This window comes from Salvelinus fontinalis, chromosome 6 (assembly GCF_029448725.1).
Source record: "Salvelinus fontinalis isolate EN_2023a chromosome 6, ASM2944872v1, whole genome shotgun sequence".
Lineage (NCBI taxonomy): Eukaryota > Metazoa > Chordata > Actinopteri > Salmoniformes > Salmonidae > Salvelinus > Salvelinus fontinalis.
Window position 1 is genome coordinate 63,940,572 of NC_074670.1, and position 26,685 is coordinate 63,967,256.

Consider the following 26,685-nt stretch of genomic DNA (forward strand, 5'->3'; position numbering starts at 1 on the left):
TCCGATTTCTCTGTAGATCCTCCCAAGCTCTCTCAGGTTGGATGGGGAGTGTCGCTGCACAGCTATCTTCAGGTCTCTCCAGAGATGTTAAAGTCAGGGCTCTGGCTAGGCCACTCAAGGACATTCAGAGACTTGTCCTGAAGCCATTGTTGTGTTGTCTTGGCAGTGTGCTTAGGATCGTTGTCCTGTTTGAAGGTGAACCCCAGTCTGAAGTCCTGAGCGCTATGGAGCAGGTTTTCATCAAGCATCTCTCAGCACTTTGCTCCATTCATCTTTTCCTCAATCCTGACTAGGGTTGCACATTTTTGGGAATATTCAGAGGTGGAAACTTTCCGTGGGAATATATGGGAATTAACGGAAATATCTGCAAATTAATATTAATACGATTTAAATGTAGATGTTTTTTGCATTAGATATATTTACCATTATATAAACATTTTACCTTTATCATAAGTAGACATAATTGCAAATGATTCAACCCTTCCAATATAAAAATAAATACATTTAGTTACAAATTGAACTTTAATTAAATGAGTCAACTCTTCACATGGGATGATTTCACTGAACAACAAAATAAAGGGAATATTGAATGATCCCCAATGATCCATCGCATCTCCCCAAAACGTTTTCAACATACATCTGTAAAATGATAGTCTAGAAACTAATGCTTTGGTTGTCTTCCTCTCATGCTTCCATGTCTTCTCCCTGGACCTTCTCAATGTCCACCTCTTGAACATCAGACTCTGAGGCCTCATCTTCACTGTCACTTTCCAACTTTGTTGAGGATGGCTCATTGTCAGGCTCAAAAAGCCTCAAATTTGCCCAGATGGTCATCCATTTTTCAACTCTTGTATTGGCCAGCCTATTGCGTGCCTTGGTGTGTGTGTGTTCCCAAACAAGGACCAGTTGCGCTCTGAGGCGGCTGATGTTGGTGGGATTGGTGGGATCCTTCTAACCCCCCCTCCCCCCCTTAAAAGATTTAGATGCACTATTGTAAAGTGGCTGTTCCACTGGATGTCATAAGGTGAATGCACCAATTTGTAAGTCGCTCTGGATAAGAGCGTCTGCTAAATGACTTAAATGGAAATGTAAATGGATTTGGAGGATGATGGAGGAAACAGGGGAAAGAGCCTCAGATCCACAAAGTCCCTTCCACCAGGTGGCTGATGAGATATGTTGGCACGACTGCCATATTACATCTCCATCCCAAAGCCCATGCATGGAAGTGTACTTCGCCAGACTGCCAAGAACCTTGCCCTCATCCAGGCCAAGGTGGCGAGACACGGTAGTGATGACACCATAGGCCTTGTTGATCTCTGGACCAGACAGGATGCTCTTGCCAGCATACTTGGGGTCCAACATGTACGCTGCGGTGTGTATGGGCTTCAGGTAGAAGTCTTCACGCTTTTTGATGTATTTCAGAACTGCAGTTTCCTCTGCTTGGAGCAACAGTGAAGTGGGCAGGGCAGTACGGATTTCTTCTTAAATCTGCAAGCAGTCTGAACATCAGACAGGAAGGCATTGTCTCCCTCAATCCGTGCAATGGCTACTGCTTTAGGTTTCAGGAGTTTCAGGCTGCTTACCACTCTCTCCCAAAATACATAATCCAGGAGTATCCTCTTGATGAGCCTGTCCATATCGGCATACTGTGATGTGGCCTTTTCTTGGAGACTCCTTCCCCTCCAGGAGACTGTCAAACAGCTTCAATGTGGTGCTCTTATTCTTCTCATTTTGCTTGGTGAGGTAGATTGCTGCTATAACTTGATGACCCTTCACATACCTAACCATTTCCTTGGCTCTCTTGTAGAGTTTATCCATTGTTTTCAGTGCCATGATGTCCTTGAGGAGCAGATTCAATGCATGACTAGCACAGCCAATGTGTGTGATGTAAGGGTAGGACTCCTCCACTTTCGACCAAGCAGCCTTCATGTTCACAGCATTGTCTGTCACCAGTGCAAATACCTTCTGTGGTCCAAGGTCATTGATGACTGCCTTCAGCTCATCTGAAATGTAGAGACTGGTGTGTCTGTTGTCCCTTGTGTCTGTGCTCTTGAAGAATACTGGTTGAGGGGTGGAGATTACGTAGTTAATTATTCCTTGCCCACAAACATTCAACCACCCATCAGAGATGATTGCAATACAGTCTGCTTTCTCTATGATTTGCTTGACCTTCCCTTGAACTCTGTTGAACTCTGCATCCAGCAAATTAGTAGATAAAGCATGTCTGGTTGGAGGGGTGTATGCTGGGTGAAGAACATTCAGAAATCTCTTCCAATACACATTGCCTGTGAGCATCAGAGGTGAACCAGTTGCATACACAGCTCGAGCAAGACATTCATCAGCATCTCTCTGACTACGTTCCTCCATTGAGTCAAAAAAATTCTGATTGCAGGGGGATCATGAGCTGTTGCTATCGATAAGGTGTCTGATTCATCATGTTCACTTTGAATAGAGCTAGAGGGACTTTTGTCAGAGGTTGATTGTTGTGAGCACTGTGGGAACTTCATGCGCTTGTCCAGATTATTCTGCATCTTTGTTGCATTCTTTACATATGATTTGGCACAGTATTTGCAAATGTATTTGCAAACAGCTTTTCCTTCTACATTAGCAGCAGTGAAATGTCTCCACACATCAGATAGTGCCTGTGGCATTTTCCTGTAAAGATGAGGAAAATAATTGAGTAAAAAAAAACAAATACAATTCCATGTACAGATAAATAGTTTAGCAGTTAGATTAAACAACTCCTTTGTGAGATAAATGTTATAAAATGAAACATGTATGGAAACAGGTGAATTAACACTCCTCAGTTAGCAGGCTCAAGCAAGCTAAAACCGACATCGTAGCAAAAACTAACTAGCAGAAATTGTTAACAAGTTAGAAATTATTTAAACACACTTTGCTGTAGGCTACTATTTACTAGTTAACAAAAATGTATGTCATATAAAATATATTCACCCCACCCAGTATTGTAATCAAAAGTATGTAGTCCTTGGCTCAGACAGGGTAGTAGTATGGGCTCAATAGCATCTCATTAGTGTGCAAGATCTTGAGAATCAGCGGTACATGTGATGGAAAAATGCACTGTGCATGCAGAGGGTTGCAATTCCATTGAATTGGGGATAGTTTAACCAAAATATGCCACAAGACCTAGAATTGCCTTGTGTGTATCCCACAAAAAAAGGTTCACTGTTATAAGCTAACTCAATTTAAGCCAAATTCCCAGACTTAACTTCCATTGGAACATTTCCGGCAATTTCCTGGAAAGTTTCCGACCCTTTGCAACCCTAATCCTGAGGAGTGGCTTCCGTCTGGCCACTCTAGCATAAAGGCCTGATTGGTGGAGTGCTGCAGAGAGCTGGTTGTCCTTCTGGAAGGTTGTCCCATCTCCACAGAGGAACTCTAGAGCTCTGTCAGAGTGACCATTGGGTTTTTGGTCACCTCCCAAACTTCTTCCATTTTAAGAATGATGGAGCGAACTTTGTTCTTGGGGACCTTCAATGCTGCTGGGAAGAAAAAAAAGTACCCTTCCCCAGATCTGTGCCTAGACAGAATCCTGTCTCGTAGCTCTACAGACAATTCCTTTGACCTCGTGGCTTGGTTTTTGCTCTAACTTGCACTGTGGGACCTTATATAGACAGATGTGTGCCTTTTCCAAATCATGTCCAATCAATTGAATTTATCACAGGTGGACTCCAAGTTATAGAAACTTCGAGGACGATCAATGGAAACAGGATCCACCTGAGCTCAATTTCGAGTCTCATAACGAAGCGTCTTAATACTTATGTAAATAAGGTATTTCTGTATTTTGATTTAAATACATTTTTCAAAAGGCACTCGCACATCTGAGCAATCGTATTTGCAGGTGCATGGCAACAATTGAACAAGAATTTGCAAAAATTCTAAAAACCTGTTTTCGCTTTGTCATTATGGAGTATTCTGTGTATATTGCTGAGGAATTGTTTTTATTTCATAATTTTTAGAATAAGTCTGTAATGTAACAAAATGTGGAAAAAGTCTAGAAGTCTGAATACTTTCCGAAGACACTGGATATGGATCTGTTCCATTCACTTTGACCTGGACTCTCTGACTGTGTTTACAGCATGAGCGGTCAGGAGTAGATGCGCTTGTTCTGAGGTCAAAGCGAGAGCTGCATGTAGCCACATGTGCACATTTTGTTCATATCCTTTGCTAGTTAGTGAGTCATTAGCCCAGTTACAGATTGTTTGTAGTCAGTGATTGCTTCCTGCAAGAGGACAAAACGTGTAGATTTTTAGACATCTTTGAAAAGCGAGTAGGGAAATCAATAGCTTTTTTTGTGTGTCTTCAAGGGGCAGTGTTGTATTTTGAGACCGACTTGAATAAGCTAAATAAGCAGAGGGTAGCATAATTTGTCTGATTCTCTGTAATAATGGCATGGGAATAATAATGCATTGTATTTTGTAAAGTGGTTTCTTGCATCAAACACACCACCATCTTCAGTCACCTCCTTGTCTGAAGGACAAGTGGATAAACGGGTTAATGTAAAGCCCTGCATGTTTTTTTCAAAAGTCTCATGGAATGTAGGTCTACGTTGAACACCGCACATTGGCTGCTACTGTAGGCTGAATGATAGAACAGCTATTTCCATGTTGAAATGTTATGGGATGCATTTTCTCTGTTGTTTATGATGGTAGGTCACTCTGGTAGGACCTGCATTATGATCAAATAGCCACAGTAGCCTACTTGACCAGTGTCTGAAAACTATCTTAAAGCGGGTACAACATCCGTGTTCACAGTAAACGTGCAATGGATCATTTTTTTTGAGGGAACATTGCTTCTGAGTATGGATGAGAGGTATGTTGAAATTTGTTGCTTATTTCATACCTTTTTACTAAACAGTATGTTCTAAATAGTCTCTCTCTCTCAGGTGCTCTCGTTGACCAGGGTGTGTTTGAGGAGCTGACTCGCGCGTGCCTACCTTTCCTCTACGAGCACATGCAGGAGCTGGGAGTCATCTCCACCATCTCCCTCTCCTGGTTCCTCACCCTGTTCCTCAGCGTCATGCCCTTCGACAGCGCCGTGCTTCTGGTCGACTGCTTCTTCTACGAGGGCATCAAGGTCATCTTCCAAGTGGCGCTGGCCGTGCTGCACGCCAACATGGACACCCTGCTGGACTGCAATGATGAGGGGGAGGCCATGACCATCCTTGGACGGTGAGTGGGGGAATAAAAGGGATGGAAGGAACAAAGTCTCAAGTGCTTCTTATCTAATTCACTTGACTGAACTGACTAATTGACACCAATACACATTGCGCAGCCAAAATGTTTAATTGGAATGGTAACTATAGTGTAACTATACAGAAAGGTTTACTTGTTTTTTTTCTTCTATTTATGAATGATGGCATTACTTCTCTAGACTAAAGAAGCTATAGCCATATTGCCCTGGAGTGAGAAATATTGGATTCTCTCTCTCACTCACTCACAGGTATCTGGACAATGTTGTCAACAAGCAGACCGTGTCTCCGCCCATTCCCCACCTCCACGCCCTGTTGACCAGTGGAGATGAGCCACCGCCTCAGATTGACGTGTTCCAGCTCATCAAGTCATCCTGTGACGTAAGACATGACTAGTAGAACCACGTGACTTTTTCACACAACTCGCTTGTTAAGTCAAATCACATAGCACAAGGAGAGATTGATTTCGATTCTACATATTAGTGACTTCACTGCCTTTTCCCTCTGTCTGTGTACCTGAGCAGAAGTTTGGTAGTTTGCGTGCTGATGTCATCGAGCAGATGAGGTTCCATCAGAGGTTAAAGGTTATCCAATCGCTGGAGGACACCGCCAAGAGGAGCGTGGTGAGTTCATACGTCAAAGAAGCAGTGGTGTAAAGTAACTAATTAAAAATACTTTGAAATACTACCGTACTTAAGTATTTGTGGGGGGCATCTGTACTTCACTGTTTATACATTTACTTTTACTCCACTACATTCCTAATGAAAATATGTACTTTTTATTCCATACGTTTTCCCTGACACCCAAAAGTACTCGTTACATTACGAATGCTCAGGCAGGACAGCAATATGCTCCAATACACGCACCTATCAATATAACCGTTGTCATCCCTACCACCGCTGATCTGGCGGACTCACAAAACACAAATACTGCTTTTGTAAATTATGTTGGCTGGCTGTCCGTGTGACAATTTGAGTACTTTGTCCAACACTGCACTTAAGTACATTTAAAAACAGATACTTTTAGACTGAAACTCAAGTCGTTTTTAACTTGGTGTCTTTCACTTTTACTTGAGTCATTTTCTATGAAGGTATCTTTACTTTTACTCAAGTATGACAATTGAGTACTTTTCCACCACTGCAAAGATGTGACCATGAATGAAGCGCTTGGTGACCTAGCTTCTGACCGTTCCCTATGAAATGACCCTCTGTGAACAAGCAAAACAGAGCAGTGGGATAATGTTTATCCAAGTCTGTACTGTGTTGCATACAGTTGAAGTCGGAAGTTTACATACACTTAGGTTGGAGTCATTAAAACAAATTTTTCAACCACTCCACAAATTTCTTGTTATCAAACTATAGTTTTGGCAAGTTGGTTAGGACATCTACTTTGTGCATGACACAAGTAATTTCTCCAACAATTGTTTCCAAACAGATTATTTCACTTATAATTCACTGTATCACAATTCCAGTGGGTCAGAAGTTTACATACACTAAGTTGACTGTGCCTTTAAACAGCTTGGAAAATTCCAGAAAATTATGTCATGGCTTTAGAAGCTTCTAATAAATTAATTGGCATAATTTGAGTCAATTGGAGGTGTACCTGTGGATGTATTTCAAGGCCTACCTACAAACTCAGTGCCTCTTTGCTTGACATCATGGGAAAATCAAAAGAAAATCAGCCAAGACCTCAGAAAAAAATTGTAGACCTCCACAAGTCTGGTTCATCTTTGGGAGCAATTTCCAAACGCCTGAAGGTACCACGTTCATCTGTACAAACAATAGTACTCAAGTATAAACACCATGGGACCACGCTGTCTCCTAGAGATGAACGTACTTTGGTGCGAGAAGTACAAATCAGAACAACAGCAAAGGACCTTGTGAAGATGCTGGAGGAAACAGGTACAATAGTATCTATATCCACAGTAAAACAAGTCCTATATCGACATAACCTGAAAGGCCGCTCAGCAAGGAAGAAGCCACTGCTCCAAGACCGCCATAAAAAGCCAGACTACGGTTTACAACTGCACATGGGGACAAAGATCGTACTTTTTGGAGGAATGTCCTCTGGTCTGATGAAACGAAAATATAACTGTTTGGCCATAATGTTTGGAGGGAAAAAGGGGAGGCTTGCAAGCCGAAGACCACCATCCCAACCATGAAGCACTGGGGTGGCAGCATCATGTTGTGAGGAATGCTTTGCTGCAGGAGGGACTGGTGCACTTCACAAAATAGATGGCATCATGAGCAAAATAGATGGCATCATGAGGGAGGAAAATTGTGGATATATTGAAGCAACATCTCAAGACATCAGTCAGGAAGTTAAAGCTTGGTCGCAAATGGTTCTTCCAAATGGACAATGATCCCAAGCATACTCCCAAAGTTGTGGCAAAATGGCCGAAGGACAACAAAGTCAAGGTATTGGACTGGCCATCACAAAGCCATGACCTCAATCCTATAGAACATTTGTGGGCAGAACCAAAAAAGAGTGTGTGAGCAAGGAGGCCTACAAACCTGACTCCGTTACACCAGCTCTGTGAGGAGGAATAGGCCAAAATTCACCCAACTTATTGTTGGAAGCTTGTAGAAGGCTACCCGAAATAGTTTGACCCAAGTTAAACAATTTAAAGGCAATGCTACCAAATACTAATTGGGTGTATGTAAACTTCTCACCCACTGGGAATGTGATGAAAGAAATAAAAGCTGAAATTAAATCATTCTCTCTACTATTATTCTGACATTTCACATTCTTAAAATAAAGTGGTGATCCTAACTGACCTAAGACAGGGACATTTTATTAGGATTAAATGTCAGGAATTGTGAAACACTGAGTTTAAATGTATTTGGCTAAGGTGTATGTAAACTTCCGACTTCAACTGTATCTGCTTTCACATGACATTTCATATGGTTTAAAAACAATCAGAAAGAAACAGCATAATGCAGACATGTCAATTATCACTTAGCAATGGCTATGGAGGACAAAGTGTTGCTCTTGGAACATTCAGACAGAAACCACATTGGCCCAACTCTCTATACACTGAGGGAACACCTTCTCTTTCCACGACTGACCAGGTGAAAGCTAAAATCCCCTATTTGATGTCACTTATTAAATCCACTTCCATCAGTGACAGGCGCACCAGTTTGTGTCAAGAACTGCAACGCTCAATAGTTTCCCGTGAGTATCAAGAATGGTCCACCACCAAAAGGACATCCAGCCAACTTGACACAACTGTGGGAAGCATTGGCGTCAACATGGGCCAGCATCCCTGTGGAACGCTTTCAACTCCTTGGAGAGTCCATGCCCTGATGAATTGAGGCTGTTCTGAGGGTAAAAAGGGGGTGCATCTCAATATTAGGAAGGTGTTCCTAGTAAATGTCTCAGGATTAGGTTATTTATTCCAACCTTAAAGGGGGCTCACGAGTGGCGCAGATAAACATCTAAGGCACTGCATCTCGGTTCTAGAGGCCGTTATTGGGAGTCCCATGGGGCGGCAGGTAGCCTAGTGGTTAGAGCGTTGGGCCTGTAACCGAAAGGTTTCTGGGACAACTCCGCGAGCTGACAAGATACAAATCTGTCGTTCTGCCCCTGAACAAGGCAGTTAACCCACTGTTCCCTGGTAGGCCGTCATTGTAAATAAGAATTTGTTCTTAACTTACTTGCCTAGTTAAATAAAGGTTAAAATTAAAAATTAAAAAAGTTTTTGGCAATGAGGCCAAAATGCTAGCAGATACCGATAGACTTCCAGTAATTGTGCTAACGCTAGTTAGCATTACCTCGCGAAACTACCACTAACTTCCTTAATACTGGACACAGAGAGATAAAAATTCCACAAGTTCATCTGACTCTGGGGAAGTAAATAAAGGGCCTCATTGCCAAAATCCCAAAGAATCCCTTTAATAATGATCAGTTGTGGATATGAGATGTATGGAATAGGTTATGTTAAGGAACAAAAACATGTGCATGCCTAAGTCATACAGTGCCCACTTAATATGCTGTAGCCAGAGGTGTTTCTCTGTCTGATGTAGAGCTGTGTGTCTATCCACAGGTAAGAGCTATCATGACAGACTCAGCCTTCAGTATCGGGGAGCTAGAGGAACTCTATGTTCACTTCAAGGTAACCAATCATCGTTATTATTGTTCCTACGGCTTTTTACATCATTACCCAACAGTGGTTTTGAACATTTAGTTTTCTCTGTTAGCAATGTTGTTCTTAACTCAGGCGTGTCAACTTAGTGTGGTGGGTGGTAAATAAGTTGTTTGATGCTGGTCATGGTTGTGATGACAAGTCACACAGCTGTCACACGGTATGTGTTATGTAAGCATTATCAATAGACTGAGAACAAAACAAGTTGTGGCTCATGCCCCAAACAAGTGTAAGACAACACATTTCACTGCACCTATCCAGTATATGTGAAAAAACCTTTTGTATTTTTTTAAACTGAATGCCGGCAACAAAAGCCATCATTATCAAGCCATTGTCAATAGCTCAAATCTCTCAACTGTCAAACACCATTGCACTATCCATTCAATGTTTCAATCAGCCATGATGACTCCTTGCTGTCCCCAGTCCACCTGGCCTTGCTGCTATTCCAGTTTCAACTGTTCTGCCTGCGGTTATGGAACCCCTACCTGTCCCAGACCTGCTGTTTTCAACTCTTAATGATCGGCTATGAAAAGCCAACTGACATTTATTCCTGATTATTATTTGACCATGCTTGTCACTTATGAACATTTTGAACATCTTGGCCATGTTCTGTTATAATCTCCACCCGGCACAGCCAGAAGAGGACTGGCCACCCCTCATAGCCTGGTTCCTCTCTAGGTGTCTTCCTAGGTTTTGGCCTTTCTAGGGAGTTTTTCCTAGCCACCGTGCTTCTACACCTGCATTGCTTGCTGTTTGGGGTTTTAGGCTGGGTTTCTGAACAGCACTTCGAGATATTAGCTGATGTACGAAGGGCTATATAAAATAAACTTGATTTGAGTACCACCTCTGAGCTGCATCCCACTCCCCTTCCCCATGGCAGGCCAAGCACATAATGAGCTGCTACTGGGGTTCCAGCACCACAGCGGCGGAGCGCCACGACCCCAGCCTGCCCTACCTGGAGCAGTACCGCATTGACCTGGGACAATTCTGCCAGCTGTTCGGGGCCCTGGGCACCTGGCTCTGTGGGACGCACACCGCCACGCTGGCCGCACGCCTCTTCCGCCTGCTGGACATGAACAAGGACGGCCTCATCAACTTCAAGGAGTTTGTCACGGGTCTGAGTGAGTTTGAAGAAGTAGAGAATCGTAACTTTCTGTTGAAAATATGAACTGATTTCTATATTAAACATGGATGTGTCGGGAGGAGGGGTCGGGGTTGTGCAGCTGGTGTTTTGAGATATTTTCGAGACCAGTGATGTGCTAGTTTGTAGCAGGATAAATCTCACTGCTTAATTGGCTGGTAGTGATTTTATGATTAGTCAGCATAGATCCCACTGACCCACCACGTGTCTCCCAAAAGGTGGGATGTACCACGGAGACATGACAGAGAAACTCAAGTTACTGTACAATCTTCACCTGCCGCCAGGTAAGCAGGGAAAAACACAACTCTGCCGGTCCAATAACAGCCCCATCAACTCGTTGCAGACATACTGCAGGACATTCCCAGTCTCACTAATTAGCTTCACACACATTTTTTCCCCCTCAAACACAGCTCTAGTGAATCAGCACAGTCTTGTGGCCCTGTGCTTTGGGTGGTGTGTTTTTTTTAAAGGGACAGGCACCATGTATATGCGTGACGGAAGAATTGTGTTGGTGTCTGTGGGTGTGTTACTATAATGTTTCAGAATGGGAACAATTGAGCAGTTTTGGAGAAAGTATGCACGTGCGCGCTTGTAGGTATGATTTGTCAATGTGTGTTAGGATAATACATACTGGGGTGAACATGCTTCTTGTTTCTCTTACAGCATTGTGTCCAGAGGAGGCCGAGTCTGCACTGGAAGCTACACAGTTCTTCACTGATGATGACACTCCACCGGGTACACACACACATCGATGTTGCCATAAACGTACTGCTGTTGCTATAAACGTAACATATTCCCTCAGGAGGGAACACACACACGTGTGAACCATCTTTCATACTGTAGTTTGCTCACAATTTCCATGTGATATTTGACATGTTGGTTCGATTTTAGTTTTTTTTGCTTGAAGCAATGAGTGGTCCTGGTCCCTTGCATATGTCTGTGCATTGAAAACTGATTCCTACTACTGACTTAACCGACCGAATGTGTATTCTCATCTTCCTATCGTTTGATCCCCTCCTCTCTGCCTCCCTCTTTCTCCACCCGCCCTCTCTTTCCTCCGTCTCGCCTTCCTCCCTTCTCACTTTGTCTTAATCTCTCCATCTCTTTAATTCTTTCTCTCATGTCTGCCCTCTCTCCCCATCTGGTTCCGTTTTCTTCTCACCGCTCCAGAACCTCCCTTCCTGTCTGATCTGGACTTCCTGGTGCAGGAAGTGACCTCAGGTTTGTCTCTCTGTAAATCTCTGGGTCACAAAGACACTTTTGATCAACAAAATGGTGGCCACCGTATTCAGGGGGAATAGTCAATCTCATGTTTGAATAATCTGCAAACTTGTGAAACAATGATTAGTTGTAGTTCATAGAGGACATCTCTCTAACCTGTTAATATCCCCCTCATGTGGTATAGCACACTCAGTGACATCATACCAGCAGATTACACAACTATCTTTATACAGAGTGGAGACCCTTGATCAAAATGCTCTTTGTAGTACTTCCCCCCCTTTAATTTCCTCTCCCTGTCCACTTGGTACAGTCCACTCTGGGCTCTCTTTGGTACGTTCCGGTCCAGGTGTGAATGACATCGCATCGCTTTCCCCCTGTATAATCTGCTGTGGTATCCGCATCTTCCATCCCTGCCTGTTACCCTCCTAGCATCTGGGGGGCTAGTTGATTCACCTCCCTGCCTGTTACTCTCCTAGCATCTGGGGGCTAGTTGACTCACCTCCCTGCCTGTTACCCTCCTAGCATCTGGGGGGCTAGTTGATTCACCTCCCTGCCTGTTACCCTCCTAGCATCTGGGGGGCTAGTTGATTCACCTCCCTGCCTGTTACTCTCCTAGCATCTGGGGGCTAGTTGACTCACCTCCCTGCCTGTTACCCTCCTAGCATCTGGGGGCTAGTTGACTCACCTCATCTTCTGTTAAGTGAATGTCTCACACACTAGCACAATCATCTTCCACTGGAAAGACTCCCCTCCTCCCAACCCCTGTCTAGATAACCCACTTTCCTACTTGTCACTGTGTAGTGTGTACACTGGTGTAGATGGTCTGATTAGTGTCTTTGTGGGCATGGTGATGGTGGTGGTTGTCTCTGTCTGCAGGAGAAGAGGTGAAAGAGGCTGAGGACGCATCGGGAAGCGGAGATGCAGAGGAGAAGAAAGGTGAGCCTCACTCCCCTGCCTATATTAATGACCTATATTTATGACCTTTCTACAGTACTGGTCTTCTTCCTTGTCCTGCCCTCTGCAGGATTCAAACGGTATCGCTATACATAGAGTACCTTCAGAAAGCATTCATACACCTTGACTTACAGTTTGTCGTATAACAGCCTGAATTCAAAATGTACAGTGGCAAGAAAAAGTATGTGAGCCCTATGGAATTACCTGGATTTCTGCATAAATGTGTCATAATAATAGATAAACACAGTCTGCTTACACTAACACACAAACAATTATACATTTTCATGTCTTTATTGAACTCCGTGTGGATGGGGAAAGTATGTGAACCCTTTGATTTAATAACTGGTTGACCCTCCTTTTTGCAGCAATAACCTCAACCAAACATTTTCTGTAGTTGCGGATCAGACCTGCACAACGGTCAGGAGGAATTTTGGACCATTCTTCTTTACGAAACTGTTTCAGCAATATTCTTGGGATGTCTGGTGTGAACCGCTCTCTTGAGGTCATGCCACAGGATCTCAAATCAGGTTGAGGTCAGGATTTTCTTCTTTTGAAGCCATTCTGTTGTTGATTTACTTGTATTTTGGGTCGTTGTCCTGTTGCATCACCCAACCTCTGTTGAGCTTCGATTGGCGGACAGATAGCCTCACATTCTCCTGCAAAATGTCTTGATAAACTTGGGAATTCATTTTCCCGTCAATGATCGCAAGCTGTCCAGACCCTGAGACAGCAAAGCAGCCAAAACCATGATGCTCCCTCCACCATACTTTACAGTGAGGATGAGGTTTTACTGTTTTTTTCCACACAGTGTTGTGTGTTCCTTCCAAACAACTCAACTTTAGTTTCATCTGTCCACAGAATATTTTGCCAGTAGCACTGTGGAACATCCAGGTGCTCTTTTGCAAACTTCAGACATGCAGCAATGTTTTTTTGGGACAGCAGTGGCTTCTTCCGTGGTGTCCTCCCATGAACACCATTCTTGTTTAGTGTTTCACGTATCGTAGACTCGTCAGAGATGTTATCATGTTCCAGAGATTACTGTAAGTCTTTAGCTGACACTAGGATTCGTCTTAACCTCATTGAGGATTCTGCGCAGTGCTCTTGCAGTCATCTTTGCAAGACGGCCACTCCTAGGGAGAGTAGCAACAGTGCTGAACTTTCTCCATTTATAGACAATTTGTCTTACCGTGGACTGATGAACATCAAGGCTTTTAGAGATACTTTTGTAACCCTTTCCAGCTTTATGCAAGTCAACAATTCTTAGGTCTTCTGATATCTATTTTGTTCAAGGCATGGTTCACATCAGGCAATGCTTCTTGTGAATAGCAAACTCAAGTTTTGTGATTTTTTTTTTTTTATAGGGCAGGGCAGTTCTAACCAACATCTCTAATCTCGTTTCATTGATTGGACTCCAGGTTAGCTGACTCCTAAGTCCAATAAGCTTTTGGAGAGGTCATTAGCCTAACGGTTCACATACTTTTTCCAACCTACACTGTGAATGTTTAAGTTATGTATTCAATATAGACAAGACAAATGCAATAATTCGTGTGTTATTAGATAAGCACACTGTGTTTGTCTATTGGTGTGATTTTAGGACCAATTCCAAATGGTTCACATACTTTCTCTTGCCACTGTATTACATTGTTTTTCTCACCCATCTACACATAACACCCCATAATGACAAAGTAAAACATGTTTTTAGCAATGTTTGCAAATTTGTTGAAAATTATTTACTTAAGTATTCACACCCCTTTGCTATGACACTCTAAATTGAGCTCAGGTGCATACAATTTTCTTTGATCATCCTTGAGATGTCACTACAACTTGATTGGAGTCTGTGGCCTAGTAAATTGTTTGGACATGATTTAGAAAGAAACACGCCTGTCTATATAAGGTCCCAAATTTGACAGTTCATGTCAGAGCGGAAACTATAGCATGAAGTCCAAGGAACTGTCCGTAGATCTCCGACAATTGTGATGAGGCCTGCATCTGGGGAAGAGAATAAAACAATTTCTAGAGTGTTGAAAGTTTCCAAGAGCCTAGTGAACTCCATCATTGGGAAATATGGAACTACCCAGACTACCTAAAGCTCGCCATCCAACCAAACTGAGCAACCGGGCAAGAAGGACTTTGGTCAGGAAGGGGACAGAACTACAGAGTTCCTTAGCTGAGATGGGAGAACCTGCAAGAAGGACAAGTCTCTTCAGCGAAGATTTACAGCCAAAGCAATGCTGGAATGGCTTCAGAACAAGAATTTGAAAGCCATTGTGTGGCCCAGCCAAAGCTCAGACGAATCCCATTGAAAATCTGTGGAAAGCCTTGAAGATTGCTGTTAACCGCCGCTCCCCATCTAAACTAACAGAGCTTGAGAAAATCTGTGAGGAGGAATGTGAGAAAATCCCAAAATACAGATGTGTAAAGCTGATACAGACATACCAAAGACGACTCAAAGATGTAATCGCCGCCGAAGGTGCTTTTCCAAAGTATTGACTCGGGTGTGAATACTTGTGAATGATATATTTCTGTATTTCATTTTGAATACATTTGCAGTCATTTGTAAAGATATGTTTTCACTTTGTTATTATGGAGTATTGTGTGAAGATGGGTGAGAAAAGAAATCCATTTAATCCATTTTAAATTCAGGCTGTAACACAACAAAATATGGAATAAGTCAAGGGGTATAAATACTTTCTGAAGGCACTGTATCCAGTGTAATATTGTGATATCTGTTTCAGAGGTGAAGGACTATAAGTACTACCTGCGGATGTGGGCCATGGAGAATGAGCCCAAGAAGGAGACCATTAAAGACCTTCGCAGGATGAACCAGGTACATGCCACATTACTGAGAGATGACCATAACTTGACCACTCATACACACTTAGAGAAGCCATTTCTGCCTGATCCCCTGTGTGTGTTCCCTACAGGAGCAGTTCATAGAACTGTGTAAGACCCTGTACAACATGTTCAGCGAGGACCCACTGGAGCAGGAGCTCTACCACGCCATCGCCACTGTGGCCAGCCTGCTGCTGCGCATCGGAGAGGTGGGCAAGAAGTTCACCAACAACGGCGCCAACAAACTAACCGACAACACCAACGCCCAGGCTCCCGCCGCTGAACTGCCCCAACCCGAAAAAGAGGAGCCGAACGGGGAGAGCAGCTCAGGGCAGTCCCTGGTCTGCAGGGCCTTGGCGGAGGCCCAGCTGGAAACGCCGCCTCAGCAGACGTCGGACGAAGAAGTGAAGGATGACACGTCGGTCTCGTCCTACTCCATAGTGAGCACAGGTTCGCTGCAGTGCGAGGACATCGCCGACGACACAGTCCTGATTGGCTGTGCCGGCGACCAGCAGCGGCGGGGCAGCATACTGGACGGCGATTGGTCCATCACCTTTGAGCAGGTGCTGGCGTCGATGCTCACCGAGCCGCCCCTGGTGGACTACTTTGAGAAGAAGGGAGACATTCAGGCAAGGATGGCCGCCTGTAAGATGCAAAGGAGGGTGGAAAGGCAGGTGAGCTCGTCAAGCGACCACGAATTGGCCCAGCTCTCAACCTGACTCACCTCACTTCTCACCCGTAGGGGAAACCCATCACTGTCCTACTCAAGTTACTGTCGCTCCTTGCCTCACTACCATTTCACAGGGAGCTCTAGACCTGTATATCTGTTGTGATTGTCATCCTTATACAGAACCAGATGTGTGTGTATGTAGGAAATATATCTATTGAAACAAAATACTCCAGAGTCTTCCCAACGGATCCTACCTTTTGATAAAAGCCACATGACCCAAAACATTTAAGGCTGGTTTCCCAGAACCGGATTCAACCTAAGCCTGTTCCTAGACTAAAAAGCACTTTCAAAATATAGATTCTCCATTGATCATGCTTTCTATTCCAGGACTAAGCTTTAATATTGGTCTGGGAAACCGGGCCTTGGAGCGTAGTGGCTAATCCAAGGGTAGGATGTTGGTACTCAACTGTATTATTGTATCTATCCCTGTGCCCTTTCTGTTGCTTCTCTGCACTTTGTGGACCACAATCAAAGCTGTGGATAAATGCCTTTAAATATAATACCTGTATATGAGACATGTATACGTTTGTGTGTCTGTGAAATCCACAGCCGTCTCAAACTAAAGAAAGAAAGCCTTGCCTTAAAAAAAAGACTAAACTAGATGTTAGATTTTTTGGAAACAGCTTGTTTTTGTTTTATGTAGTTTTTTCTTAGGGAGAACGTTGGCGTTACCAGTCGGTTCTCTGGCCAGTACTTGTTTTATTAGTCCCAATTCAGCAGTCTTAACTAACAGTCAATGAATCTGCAGCCTTCAGATAAGCATGGAGCTTCTCTCATTGGGTGACTTGCCTGCCACTCGTAACTTACTAGGACCTGATTAGACTGTTCGTTCATCAAATTACCTCAAGTATTGTTTTACCAACAGAAATACTATAACCATTAAAGTTACTAGGCCTAATTGTCAGTTTTATCTATGTATTCGGGCCGAGGTAAATTAAACACCTGTAAGTAATTATTCGATGGTTACCCCTGCAATGCACTTCTGTCATTTCAGAATAGCAGTAAGGAAACACTTCCTGATGGTTTACTGAAAACAAGCAACTACTATTTTTTACTGATTGCAATTACATTTCAGTTTGAAATATTTGTTTAATGTCATGTAATGCTTTTTGTTGGATTATCCATCACGCCTGTAGGTGTCAAACTGTAAATTGCTGCATATCATATTCGTAGTATATTCTGTTCAAAGCTTGTAAATGTAAAAAATAGATGCTTTGTACGCAGTATTTTGATTTACTACAAACCCACATTGGTCACAAACAGGCAATTCTACAGAATGCTTAATGCCCTCTTTCGTTAACATTTTTAATGTTTGACCAGAAAAAAGCATATTTTAACAACCCCTTGTCTTTAAACCATTCAGCTCCCCTACTTCGGAAGGGACTGGACAGATGTAAACAATGGCTCCAGTCCGGATGAGGTTTGGGGATTTTCTAGAATATTGCTCACACCTATCTAGTTCCTTCAGAACTTCAGACACTAGAGTAGTAAATAGGAGTTACGGATTGTTAGACAAGGCTATTGACTCCTCACAGTTTGTTTCCCCTATGGCTATCCAGACATGTCTGGTTATCAGCGGAGAAATGTGCTGCCGCTGATCAATTCTAATCTCAGAAATGTTCTTCTGTAACACTAAAACTAGACTGTAGTAAAAGGTTGTCTGGCTGGCCCATTGTGCATAACGAAATACAACAGTCCGGCGTTGTTTGTAGCATTACATACCAAGTTTATCGGCACTTTGTAAAATAATTGTTTTATACCCCAAGGTAAATGTATCACTGTTATTTGGCCTAAAATACCAAAGTACTATTTCATTAAATTGTATGTTGATTTTTTATTTTTTTAGCACACAAACCCTGTCTCACTCTTTGTATATTATTTGCTTTGCACCTGCCTATGTTTCTGATATATAATCAAAATGATTAATTGTACTTGTTGTACCTTGCAGACTACTTTCTAAATGTGAAAACAAAGAACGAGGAAGCAGTTTGGGATCCTTTTTTGGTTCTAGGATAGCCTATGTGGCTGTTGCAAGTCTGTTTATCCACCTATAGCTATAATGTCATCACTGTTTTCATGTAACAGATTTATTTATTCACAAACTTGCATTTTAAATTCTTTGATCAGTACTGTGCTATGTTGTGTACTAAATACAAATAGTGAATGGAATAACTTGTTTGTTTTGTCATAGGATGGATGGGTGGTGGTGGAAAATGCAGGCAGGTGAGGGGGGGTCAATGGAGGCCCTGAGAGGATAAGAGCCACTCACTCAGCACTATGAGCTCAGTGTAGTCCTAGCTGTTCCCTGTCAGATCCTGAGAGGACACCACAGAGCAGACGTACATGCCACTATCTCCCCATCTGGGCAAGGTTCAGGTCTGCGTCTAAAGACAAAAGTAGGATGGAAGTTTGGAAGGGTCACTGGCAACACAGTCACTGTCATTGGTAAACGTAGGAATACCCCACTGCTGAAGGAGACAAGAAAGCCTGATTTTAACTTCTTAAAACCCCACCTAAATAAGCGTAAATCCTGGGGGAAATGTTCTGTGGACCAATGAAACTAAATTACTGTTCTTTTGCAATATAGATCAGGGCTAATGACCAAATTAAGCATTCAATGAAAATAACACCCTCCCTTCAATCAAGTTTGATAATGCTGTGGGGTTGCTTTGCTGCCTCTGCTACTGGGGGCCTTGAACGTACTAAAGGCATCATTAAATCAGCAGATTATCAGGTGTTTTGTCATCCAATGTTCAACCCAGTGTCCAAAAATTGGTTCTCCATTGAAGGATGTGGGTCTTCCAACAGGACAACGACCCCAAACCCACATAAAAAAGCACCCAACAATGGTTAAGAATGTGCTGGACTGTTCTGGAGTGGCCAGCGAAGTGTCCATATACCTATGTCGGGGCCTCACGAGTGGTGCAGCGGTCTAAGGCAATGCATCGAAGTGCTTAAGGCATCACTACAGACCCGAGTTTGATCCCAGTCTGTGTCACAACCTGCTGTGACCTAGGGTCCCATAGGGGAGGGGGGGGGGGGGCACAATTGGCCCAGCATCCTCCGGGTTAGGGGAGGCTTTACTTGGCTCATCGCGCTCTAGCGACTCCTTGTGGCGGGCAGGACGCCTGCAGGCTGACATCGGTCGTCAGTTGAACTGTGTTTCCTCCAACACATTGCTGCGGCTGGCTTCCAGGTTAAGCAGGCGGTTGTTATAAAGCGCAGTTTGGCGGTTCATGTTTGGGAGTACCCATGACTTGACCTTCACTTCTCCTGAGCCCATTGGGCAGTTGCAGCGATGAGACAAGAACATAATTGGATCGCAATTGGATATCATGAAATTAGAGAGGAAAAAAGGGGGGTTAAAAAACAGCAGTTGGTGGAGGGCACCCCTCAAGTATTGAAGAATTAGAGCAGTTTGCTGCTGAAAAGTGCGCCAAATTGCCAGAAGAAAGGTGCAGCAAGCTCATTGATGGCTCTAACGTGTTTGTCTGCAGTTATCTTGGCTAAAGGCTGTGCATCCAAATACTAGCTGTGGTGGCAGGTAGCCTAGTGGTTAGAGCGTTGGGCCAGTAACCGAAAGGTTGCTAGATCGAATCCCCGAGCTGACAAGGTAAAATTCTGTCATACCACCACCATGGGACACTGTTCACAACAATGACATCGGCAAACCGCTTGCCCACACAACGCCATACACGCTGTCTGCCATCTGCCCGGTACAGTTGAAACCGGGATTCATCGAAGGTGACCATTTGCCCACTGACTGCAGTTTGGCATCATAACAAGACCCTGGTGAGGACGACGAGCACGGAGATGAGCTTCCCATAGACCGTTTCTGACAGTTTTTGCAGAAACTCTTTAGTTGTGCAAACCCACAGTTTCATCAGCTGTCTGAATGGCTGGTCTCAGACAATCCCGCAGGTGAGAAGCTGGGTGTGGCAGTCCTGGGCTGGCGTGGTTACACGTGATCTGCGGTTGTGACATATTACGTTTTATGTAGCCCTAGGCCTATCATGAAAAGGAGGTTCAAACATGCTGGCCCACATGTCTTACGTTGGCTATTCAAGTATCAATAATTAGACTGATGATTCCTGCTCTGAAAATGTCTGAACTTCAATTAAATTTTAGTATGGTAGACTAGTCCTACTCTAGACAGTATTATTATCTAACAACTCTCGCGATTCTACATGCAACAGGTCTACAATGTTCAGAAATAACTTAAGGCTTTCTACACTGATAGTAGGCTGCATTCCGCAAATGACAATGTACATTGAAGTCATTACATGTACACTACCATTCAAATGTTTTTGAATGCCTACTCATTCAAAGGTTTTTCTTTATTTTACTATTTTAGACATTGTTGAATAATAATGAAGACATCAAAACTATGAAATAACACATGGAATCATGTGGTTAGCAAAAAAGTGTTAAACAAATTAAAATATATTTTATATTTCAGATTCTTCAAATAGCCACCCTTTGCTTTGATGACAGCTTTGCACACTCTTGGCATTCTCTCAACCAGCTTCATGAGGTAGTCACCTGGAATGCATTTCAATTAACAGGTGTGTCTTCTTAAAAGTTAATTTGTGGAATTTCTTTCCTTCTTAATTGCGTTTGAGACAATCAGTTGTGTCAAGGTAGGGGTGGTATACAGAAGAATGGAAAGAACAGCTCAAATAAGCAAAGAGAAAAGACATCATTACTTTACAAATAATTAAAATTGGAAAATTTCAACAACTTTGAAAGTTTCTTCTGGTGCAGTTGCAAAAACCATCAAGCGGTATGATGAAACTGGCTCTCATAAGGACCGCCACAGGAATGGAAGACCCAGAGTTACCTCTGCTGCAGAGGATACATTCAGTAGAGTTACCAGGCTCAGATATTGCAGCCCAAATAACTGCTTCAGAGTTCAAGTAACAGACACATATCAACTGTTCAGAGGAGACTGTGTGAATCAGGCCTTCATGGTCAAATTGCTGCACAGAAACCTCTACTAAAAGACACCATTTAAGAAGAAGAGACTTGCTTGGGCCAAGAAACACGAGCAATGGACATTAGACATGTGGAAATGTGTCCATTGGTCTACAAACTATGACCAATCTATTGAAAGCTGAGACGCTCACAAACTCAATGGTGTTCTCCGTTTAGCCTCACAAGACTCAACTGGTACCAGTACCTTCCGAATGTTTTTAATGGAAGTATATATAGCGATAGTTTAGTGCCTAAAATAAGGGGATAAATACATGCAAAAAGAAATATCTATTTTTTTCCTGATCTTTCTTATCTGACACTTCAGAAGAAACATCCTTTTGATTTTGTTTTGGACTCTGTTGTTCCATGCAGTAAATCTGTTATTCAATGCGTTGTTATTGGCTAATAGAAGGTGTGTGGGTGGGGTTCATGAAGGAACCAATGCAGGAACCAATGGGATGCTCAAGGGGGGTTGTTCATGAAGGATCCAAATGGGATGCCCACATCCAGGAACACCTGGAATTGTGAGCTGCAGTTGGACACTATTGCATTGGGTTTCTGAGCATCAAATTCATAATGGGAACCACTCAGTTGCACACTATTGGAGATGCTATACATTTCCATAGCCTCCCACGCCACGTTTGCGCCGCCACTCTGCTTCCCTTCCATTAAAAATGAATAAGAACAGATGTATATGGGCTGTAATGACTTTAAATTGAACAACTTCCTCTTTCGACAGTTTTGAAAAACCCCGGGAAAATAACAGCATCTCAAGCTTGTCGTTTTTAACTACTACAACTAAAACAAAGAACATGGTTCAGGAATGTAATGTCCTAAGATGCTGTTTATGCCAAACCTACCAAGTGCAACAGGTAACAAAAGTTTTCAAGTTGCTACTAGCTAGCTTGTATGCGTTGCCTGTGTAAACATTTGCTCCATTGATTTCGGGTTAAAATGAGCAAATCAAATGCAAGCTTAGGCTGGCAAGCTCTGGGGAAAAGCAGTCGGTCATCAAGGTAAACCAGCTAGCTAATGATTTATTCAGACCACACAGTTCGCAAACATGTTGTAAATTATCTGTAAAAACATTTGTTTTGTGTAACCTTTCCAGGAGTTTGGACGTAGCTCTGGAGTGGATTGTAGATATCATGTTCAGAAGCTCAATGCCAGGCGGAGAGAATGCTCTTCTGTTATACAAGTGTTGGAGGGAAATATGTCAGAAGACTTGGGACACACGTGACCTGTATGTGTCAGTGTCTTCCCTAGTTTAATTTCCAGGTGCGGCGAAAAATGTTTGCCAAGATGATATCGCTGTATGCTATGTCTCTGTTTGATATTTGTGCTAGGGAGGACGTGGAAGTGGCGCAGTAAGAGCTGGTTGACAAAGTTCAGGAGTGTAATGACCAGAATGTGAGTTCACACCATTGTTATTGTTCAACAAACGCATGTTTTTGACACGTCACAGTCAATTAAATGTAGGCACAGGCTGTCGAGCACAAAGGATTATAGCGCTAGGCCTGAACTTGTCTTGCATTCCCATGCTTAGTTTAGGGTAGTAGTGTAACAGTTTAACTTTAGTCCGCCCCCTTGCGAACCAGGGACCCGCTGCACACCTCAACAACAGTCACCCACGAAGCATCGTTACCCATCGCTTCACAAAAGCCACGGCCCTTGCAGAGCAAGGGGAACCACTACTTCAAGGTCTCAGAGCAAGTGGCGTCACCGATTGAAGGGCCATTAGCGCACACCACCGCTAACTAGCTAGCCATTTCCCATCCGTTACAGTAGCCATAAGAAAACATTTACAGTTCAAAATGACTGTATTCCTGTAGGCAGAAGAGGCTAATGGGAGTCTCAGGAGTAAATACCTGCTGAAAAGAGGTTGAGGAAGAGGAGGAGAATGTTTACACAGACAGAAACCATCTCCAAGGCAACAGAAATGTCAGTTATGTCCATAGCTGTGTTTGAATACCCATACTAACATACTGTATACTACATACTTAAAGAGTATGTATTATACTATTAGTTCATTTTAGTATACTGTAAACGAACAGTATCCTTTCAGTTGATTGAGCATACTAGTTCTTTGAAAATCTACCGGAAGTTGATGCTGTTGCTATGCAACCTCTTGCAACCTAGTCAGCATAACAAATTACTAGTTACACATTTTACCACTTCGGGTGGGTTCTTAAATTCAACCTGAAGTGCCAGAGTGAGCTTGTAAATTCACAGCATTGTCTGTTTGTAAATTCAGAGTGTTTTGCTCTCGGAGCGCACACTGGATGCTCAGGCTGAGGAGTAGGCTTGATTTGAGAGTGCTGGTCTTACAACGGCAGTCAAGCACCCAATCTGATGTTGGCTAGCTTGCTAGCTACTTCCAGGCACAAATGAGACCACTCTTGACCATTTTACTCCACTAGCAGAGCTGGTTAGGTGGTTTTCATGTTATCCAGAGCGTTGGTGACTTTGCTGGCAACAATTGAATTACGCTTTTTTGCCAACATTTGCTGACACCGCCCATATTCAACTGGTGTTGAGCACTCGTAAATTCATTATTCTGTGCTCTGGTACACTTATAGGAGAGTGCTCTGAAATCGGAGTAGATAGCCAGAGCGAATTTACGAAAGTGCCAGAATGTCGATTGAGAACGCACAACGACTATACTATTTAGCTAAGAATTACGGGAATAATCAAGTCAATAAACGATGGGTAGTTAGTTAGTCTATAGGTAATATACTGGCAAGATTTATGTATAAGTATTCAACTGACTTTAGGTAGGTAGCTAACAACGTACTGGTACTGCTGTAATGATATGCTATGCGGTTTGTAAGGGCACCGTAGCTAACAAATTATCAGCCAACATAACATGTAAGGTAACTTATTTGAAAAGTCATTACTTTATTACGTTGCTCAACATTTTCTTAACATTTTGTCATACGGAATTTGTATCCTCTCTCTTTGTACTTCGGCTGCATATTTTCCACCATTTTCTTAAAATCTGAAGACTATGTGAAGCCACGCCCAGTTCCTGAATAATTACATTATGGGCCCTAAAGTACGGAAATAGTGTCCTCTGCGTGTATACTTCACTTTTTGGTGAATTTATTACGACATCCGGGCGGGAACTTTTGGCATACTAACTATATCCATACTATGACCAATATGCATACTATATTCTCAATTCACATCACAAATAGTACGATTAGAATGAGTATTCGAACACAGCTCGACTCATGCCAAGCGAATTATACAGAACAAAAATATAAACGCAGCATGTAACAATTTCAACTATTTTACTGAGTTAATTTATTTCAATTGACTGATTTCCTTAGTTTATATAAGGCCTAATCTATGGATTTCACATCACTGGGCAGGGGCACAGCCATGGATGGGCCTGGGAGGGCATGGCCCAGCCAATCAGAATGTTTTTTTTTTCTCACAAAAGGGCTTTATTACAGACAATTTTCATCAGCTGTCTGGGGGGCTGGTCTCAGACGATCCCTCAGTTGAAGAAGACGGGTGTGGAGGTCCTGGGCTGGCGAGGTTACATGTGGTCTGCGGTTGTGAGGCCGGTTGGACATACTGCCAAATTCTCTAAAATGACGGAGGCGGCTTATGGTAGAGAAATGAACATTCTATGGGGAGAGTATATCCCGGTGGAGAAGAGGGCAGCATGCCTCCTACAGAAGTCGGCGAAGGTAAGCAGCTAATGCTAATTCATACATAAGCCGTGTCTATCTTGTATGTGCTACAGTATGTACAAAACTAATATGCTTTCTCTGGTTTGTATTTACCAAAGCTAACTCAGACACCCCAGCTCATTTGCCCCTGTAGAATGGTCTCCCAACCTGTCAGCTCCCTGAAGACCACCAGTCCCAGCTTACAGCAAACCCCCTACTGTAACTGCAACCTTCTTGATCCTGGGGTACTGCAGTCACACAGACCTCCAAATGGGCCCAGAGCCTAACTTCTGCCCCTCCTGAGGAAGAGGAGACCAACTGGAGTGATGCAATGCAAGTTTCCAATGTGATGATCAAGGACCATATGAAGGCCCCTATAGGACAACCAGGCTGTGGTGGTATTTCCATATGGGGGAGGTTGTGGTTTTCTGGGGAAGAGCATAGGGAAGACATTTCAAATCAAATCAAAATCAAATTTTATTTGTCACATACACATGGTTAGCAGATGTTAATGCGAGTGTAGCGAAATGCTTGTGCTTCTAGTTCCGACAATGCAGTAATAACCAACCAGTAATCTAACCTAACAATTCCACAACTACTACCTTATACACACAAGTGTAAAGGGATAAAGAATATGTACATAAAGATATATGAATGAGTGATGGTACAGAACGGCATAGGCAAGATGCAGTAGATGGTATAGTGTACAGTCTATACATATGAGATGAGTAATGTAGGGTATGTAAACAAAGTGGCATAGTTTAAAGTGGCTAGTGATACATGTGTTACATAAAGATGGCAAGATGCAGTGGATGATATACAGTACAATATATACATATACATATGAGATGAGTAATGTAGGGTATGTAAACATTATATTAAGTGGCATTGTTTAAAGTGGCTAGTGATACATTTTTACATAATTTCCATCAATTCCCATTATTAAAGTGGCTGGAGTTGAGTCAGTATGTTGGCAGCGGCCACTAAATGTTAGTGGTGGCTGTTTAACAGTCTGATGGCCTTGAGATAGAAGCTGTTTTTCAGTCTCTTGGTCCCTGCTTTGATGCACTTGTACTGACCTCGCCTTCTGGATGATAGCGGGGTGAACAGGCAGTGGCTCGGGTGGTTGTTGTCCTTGATGATCTTTATGGCCTTCCTGTGACATCAGGTGGTGTAGGTGTCCTGGAGGGCAGGTAGTTTGCCCCCGGTGATGCGTTGTGCATACCTCACTACCCTCTGGAGAGCCTTACGGTTGTGGGCGGAGCAGTTGCCGTACCAGGCGGTGATACAGCCCGACAGGATGCTCTCGATTGTGCATCTGTAGAAGTTTGTGAGTGCCTTTGGTGACAAGCCAAATTTCTTCAGCCTCCTGAGGTTGAAGAGGCGCTGCTGCGCCTTCTTCACAACGCTGTCTGTGTGGGTGGACCAATTCAGTTTGTCCGTGATGTGTACACCGAGGAACTTAACTTTCCACCTTCTCCACTACTGTCCCGTCGATGTGGATAGGGGGGTGCTCCCTCTGCTGTTTCCTGAAGTCCACAATCATCTCCTTTGTTTTGTTGACGTTGAGTGTGAGATTATTTTCCTGACACCACACTCCGAGGGCCCTCACCTCCTCCCTGTAGGCCGTCTCGTCGTTGTTGGTAATCAAGCCTACCACTGTAGTCTTCCGCAAACTTGATGATTGAGTTGGAGGCGTGCATGGCCACGCAGTCGTGGGTGAACAGGGAGTACAGGAGAGGGCTCAGAACGCATCCTTGTGGGGCCCCAGTGTTGAGGATCAGCGGGTGGAGATGT

At 43.2% G+C, this 26,685-nt stretch overlaps 1 protein-coding gene across 7 annotated transcripts in view; it reads left to right on the top strand.

Moving 5' to 3' along the window:
• LOC129858283 (TBC1 domain family member 9B-like) overlaps window positions 1-18,406 on the top strand; it is a 59,638-nt gene extending 41,232 nt beyond the window's left edge. For 4 of the 7 annotated variants that reach the window (XM_055927407.1, XM_055927410.1, XM_055927412.1 and 1 more), the window contains 11 exons: window positions 4,907-5,192; window positions 5,464-5,593; window positions 5,737-5,835; window positions 9,258-9,326; window positions 10,237-10,477; window positions 10,716-10,781; window positions 11,161-11,232; window positions 11,668-11,718; window positions 12,595-12,654; window positions 15,408-15,499; window positions 15,597-18,406. In XM_055927407.1, coding sequence (XP_055783382.1) covers window positions 4,907-5,192; window positions 5,464-5,593; window positions 5,737-5,835; window positions 9,258-9,326; window positions 10,237-10,477; window positions 10,716-10,781; window positions 11,161-11,232; window positions 11,668-11,718; window positions 12,595-12,654; window positions 15,408-15,499; window positions 15,597-16,223 — 1,793 coding nt within the window. In that variant the 3' untranslated portion in view covers window positions 16,224-18,406. The remainder of the gene's footprint in view (window positions 1-4,906; window positions 5,193-5,463; window positions 5,594-5,736; window positions 5,836-9,257; window positions 9,327-10,236; window positions 10,478-10,715; window positions 10,782-11,160; window positions 11,233-11,667; window positions 11,719-12,594; window positions 12,655-15,407; window positions 15,500-15,596) is intronic. The other 3 variants (XM_055927408.1, XM_055927409.1, XM_055927411.1) reach the window with 3 other exon arrangements.
• Window positions 18,407-26,685: the final 8,279 nt, after the last annotated feature.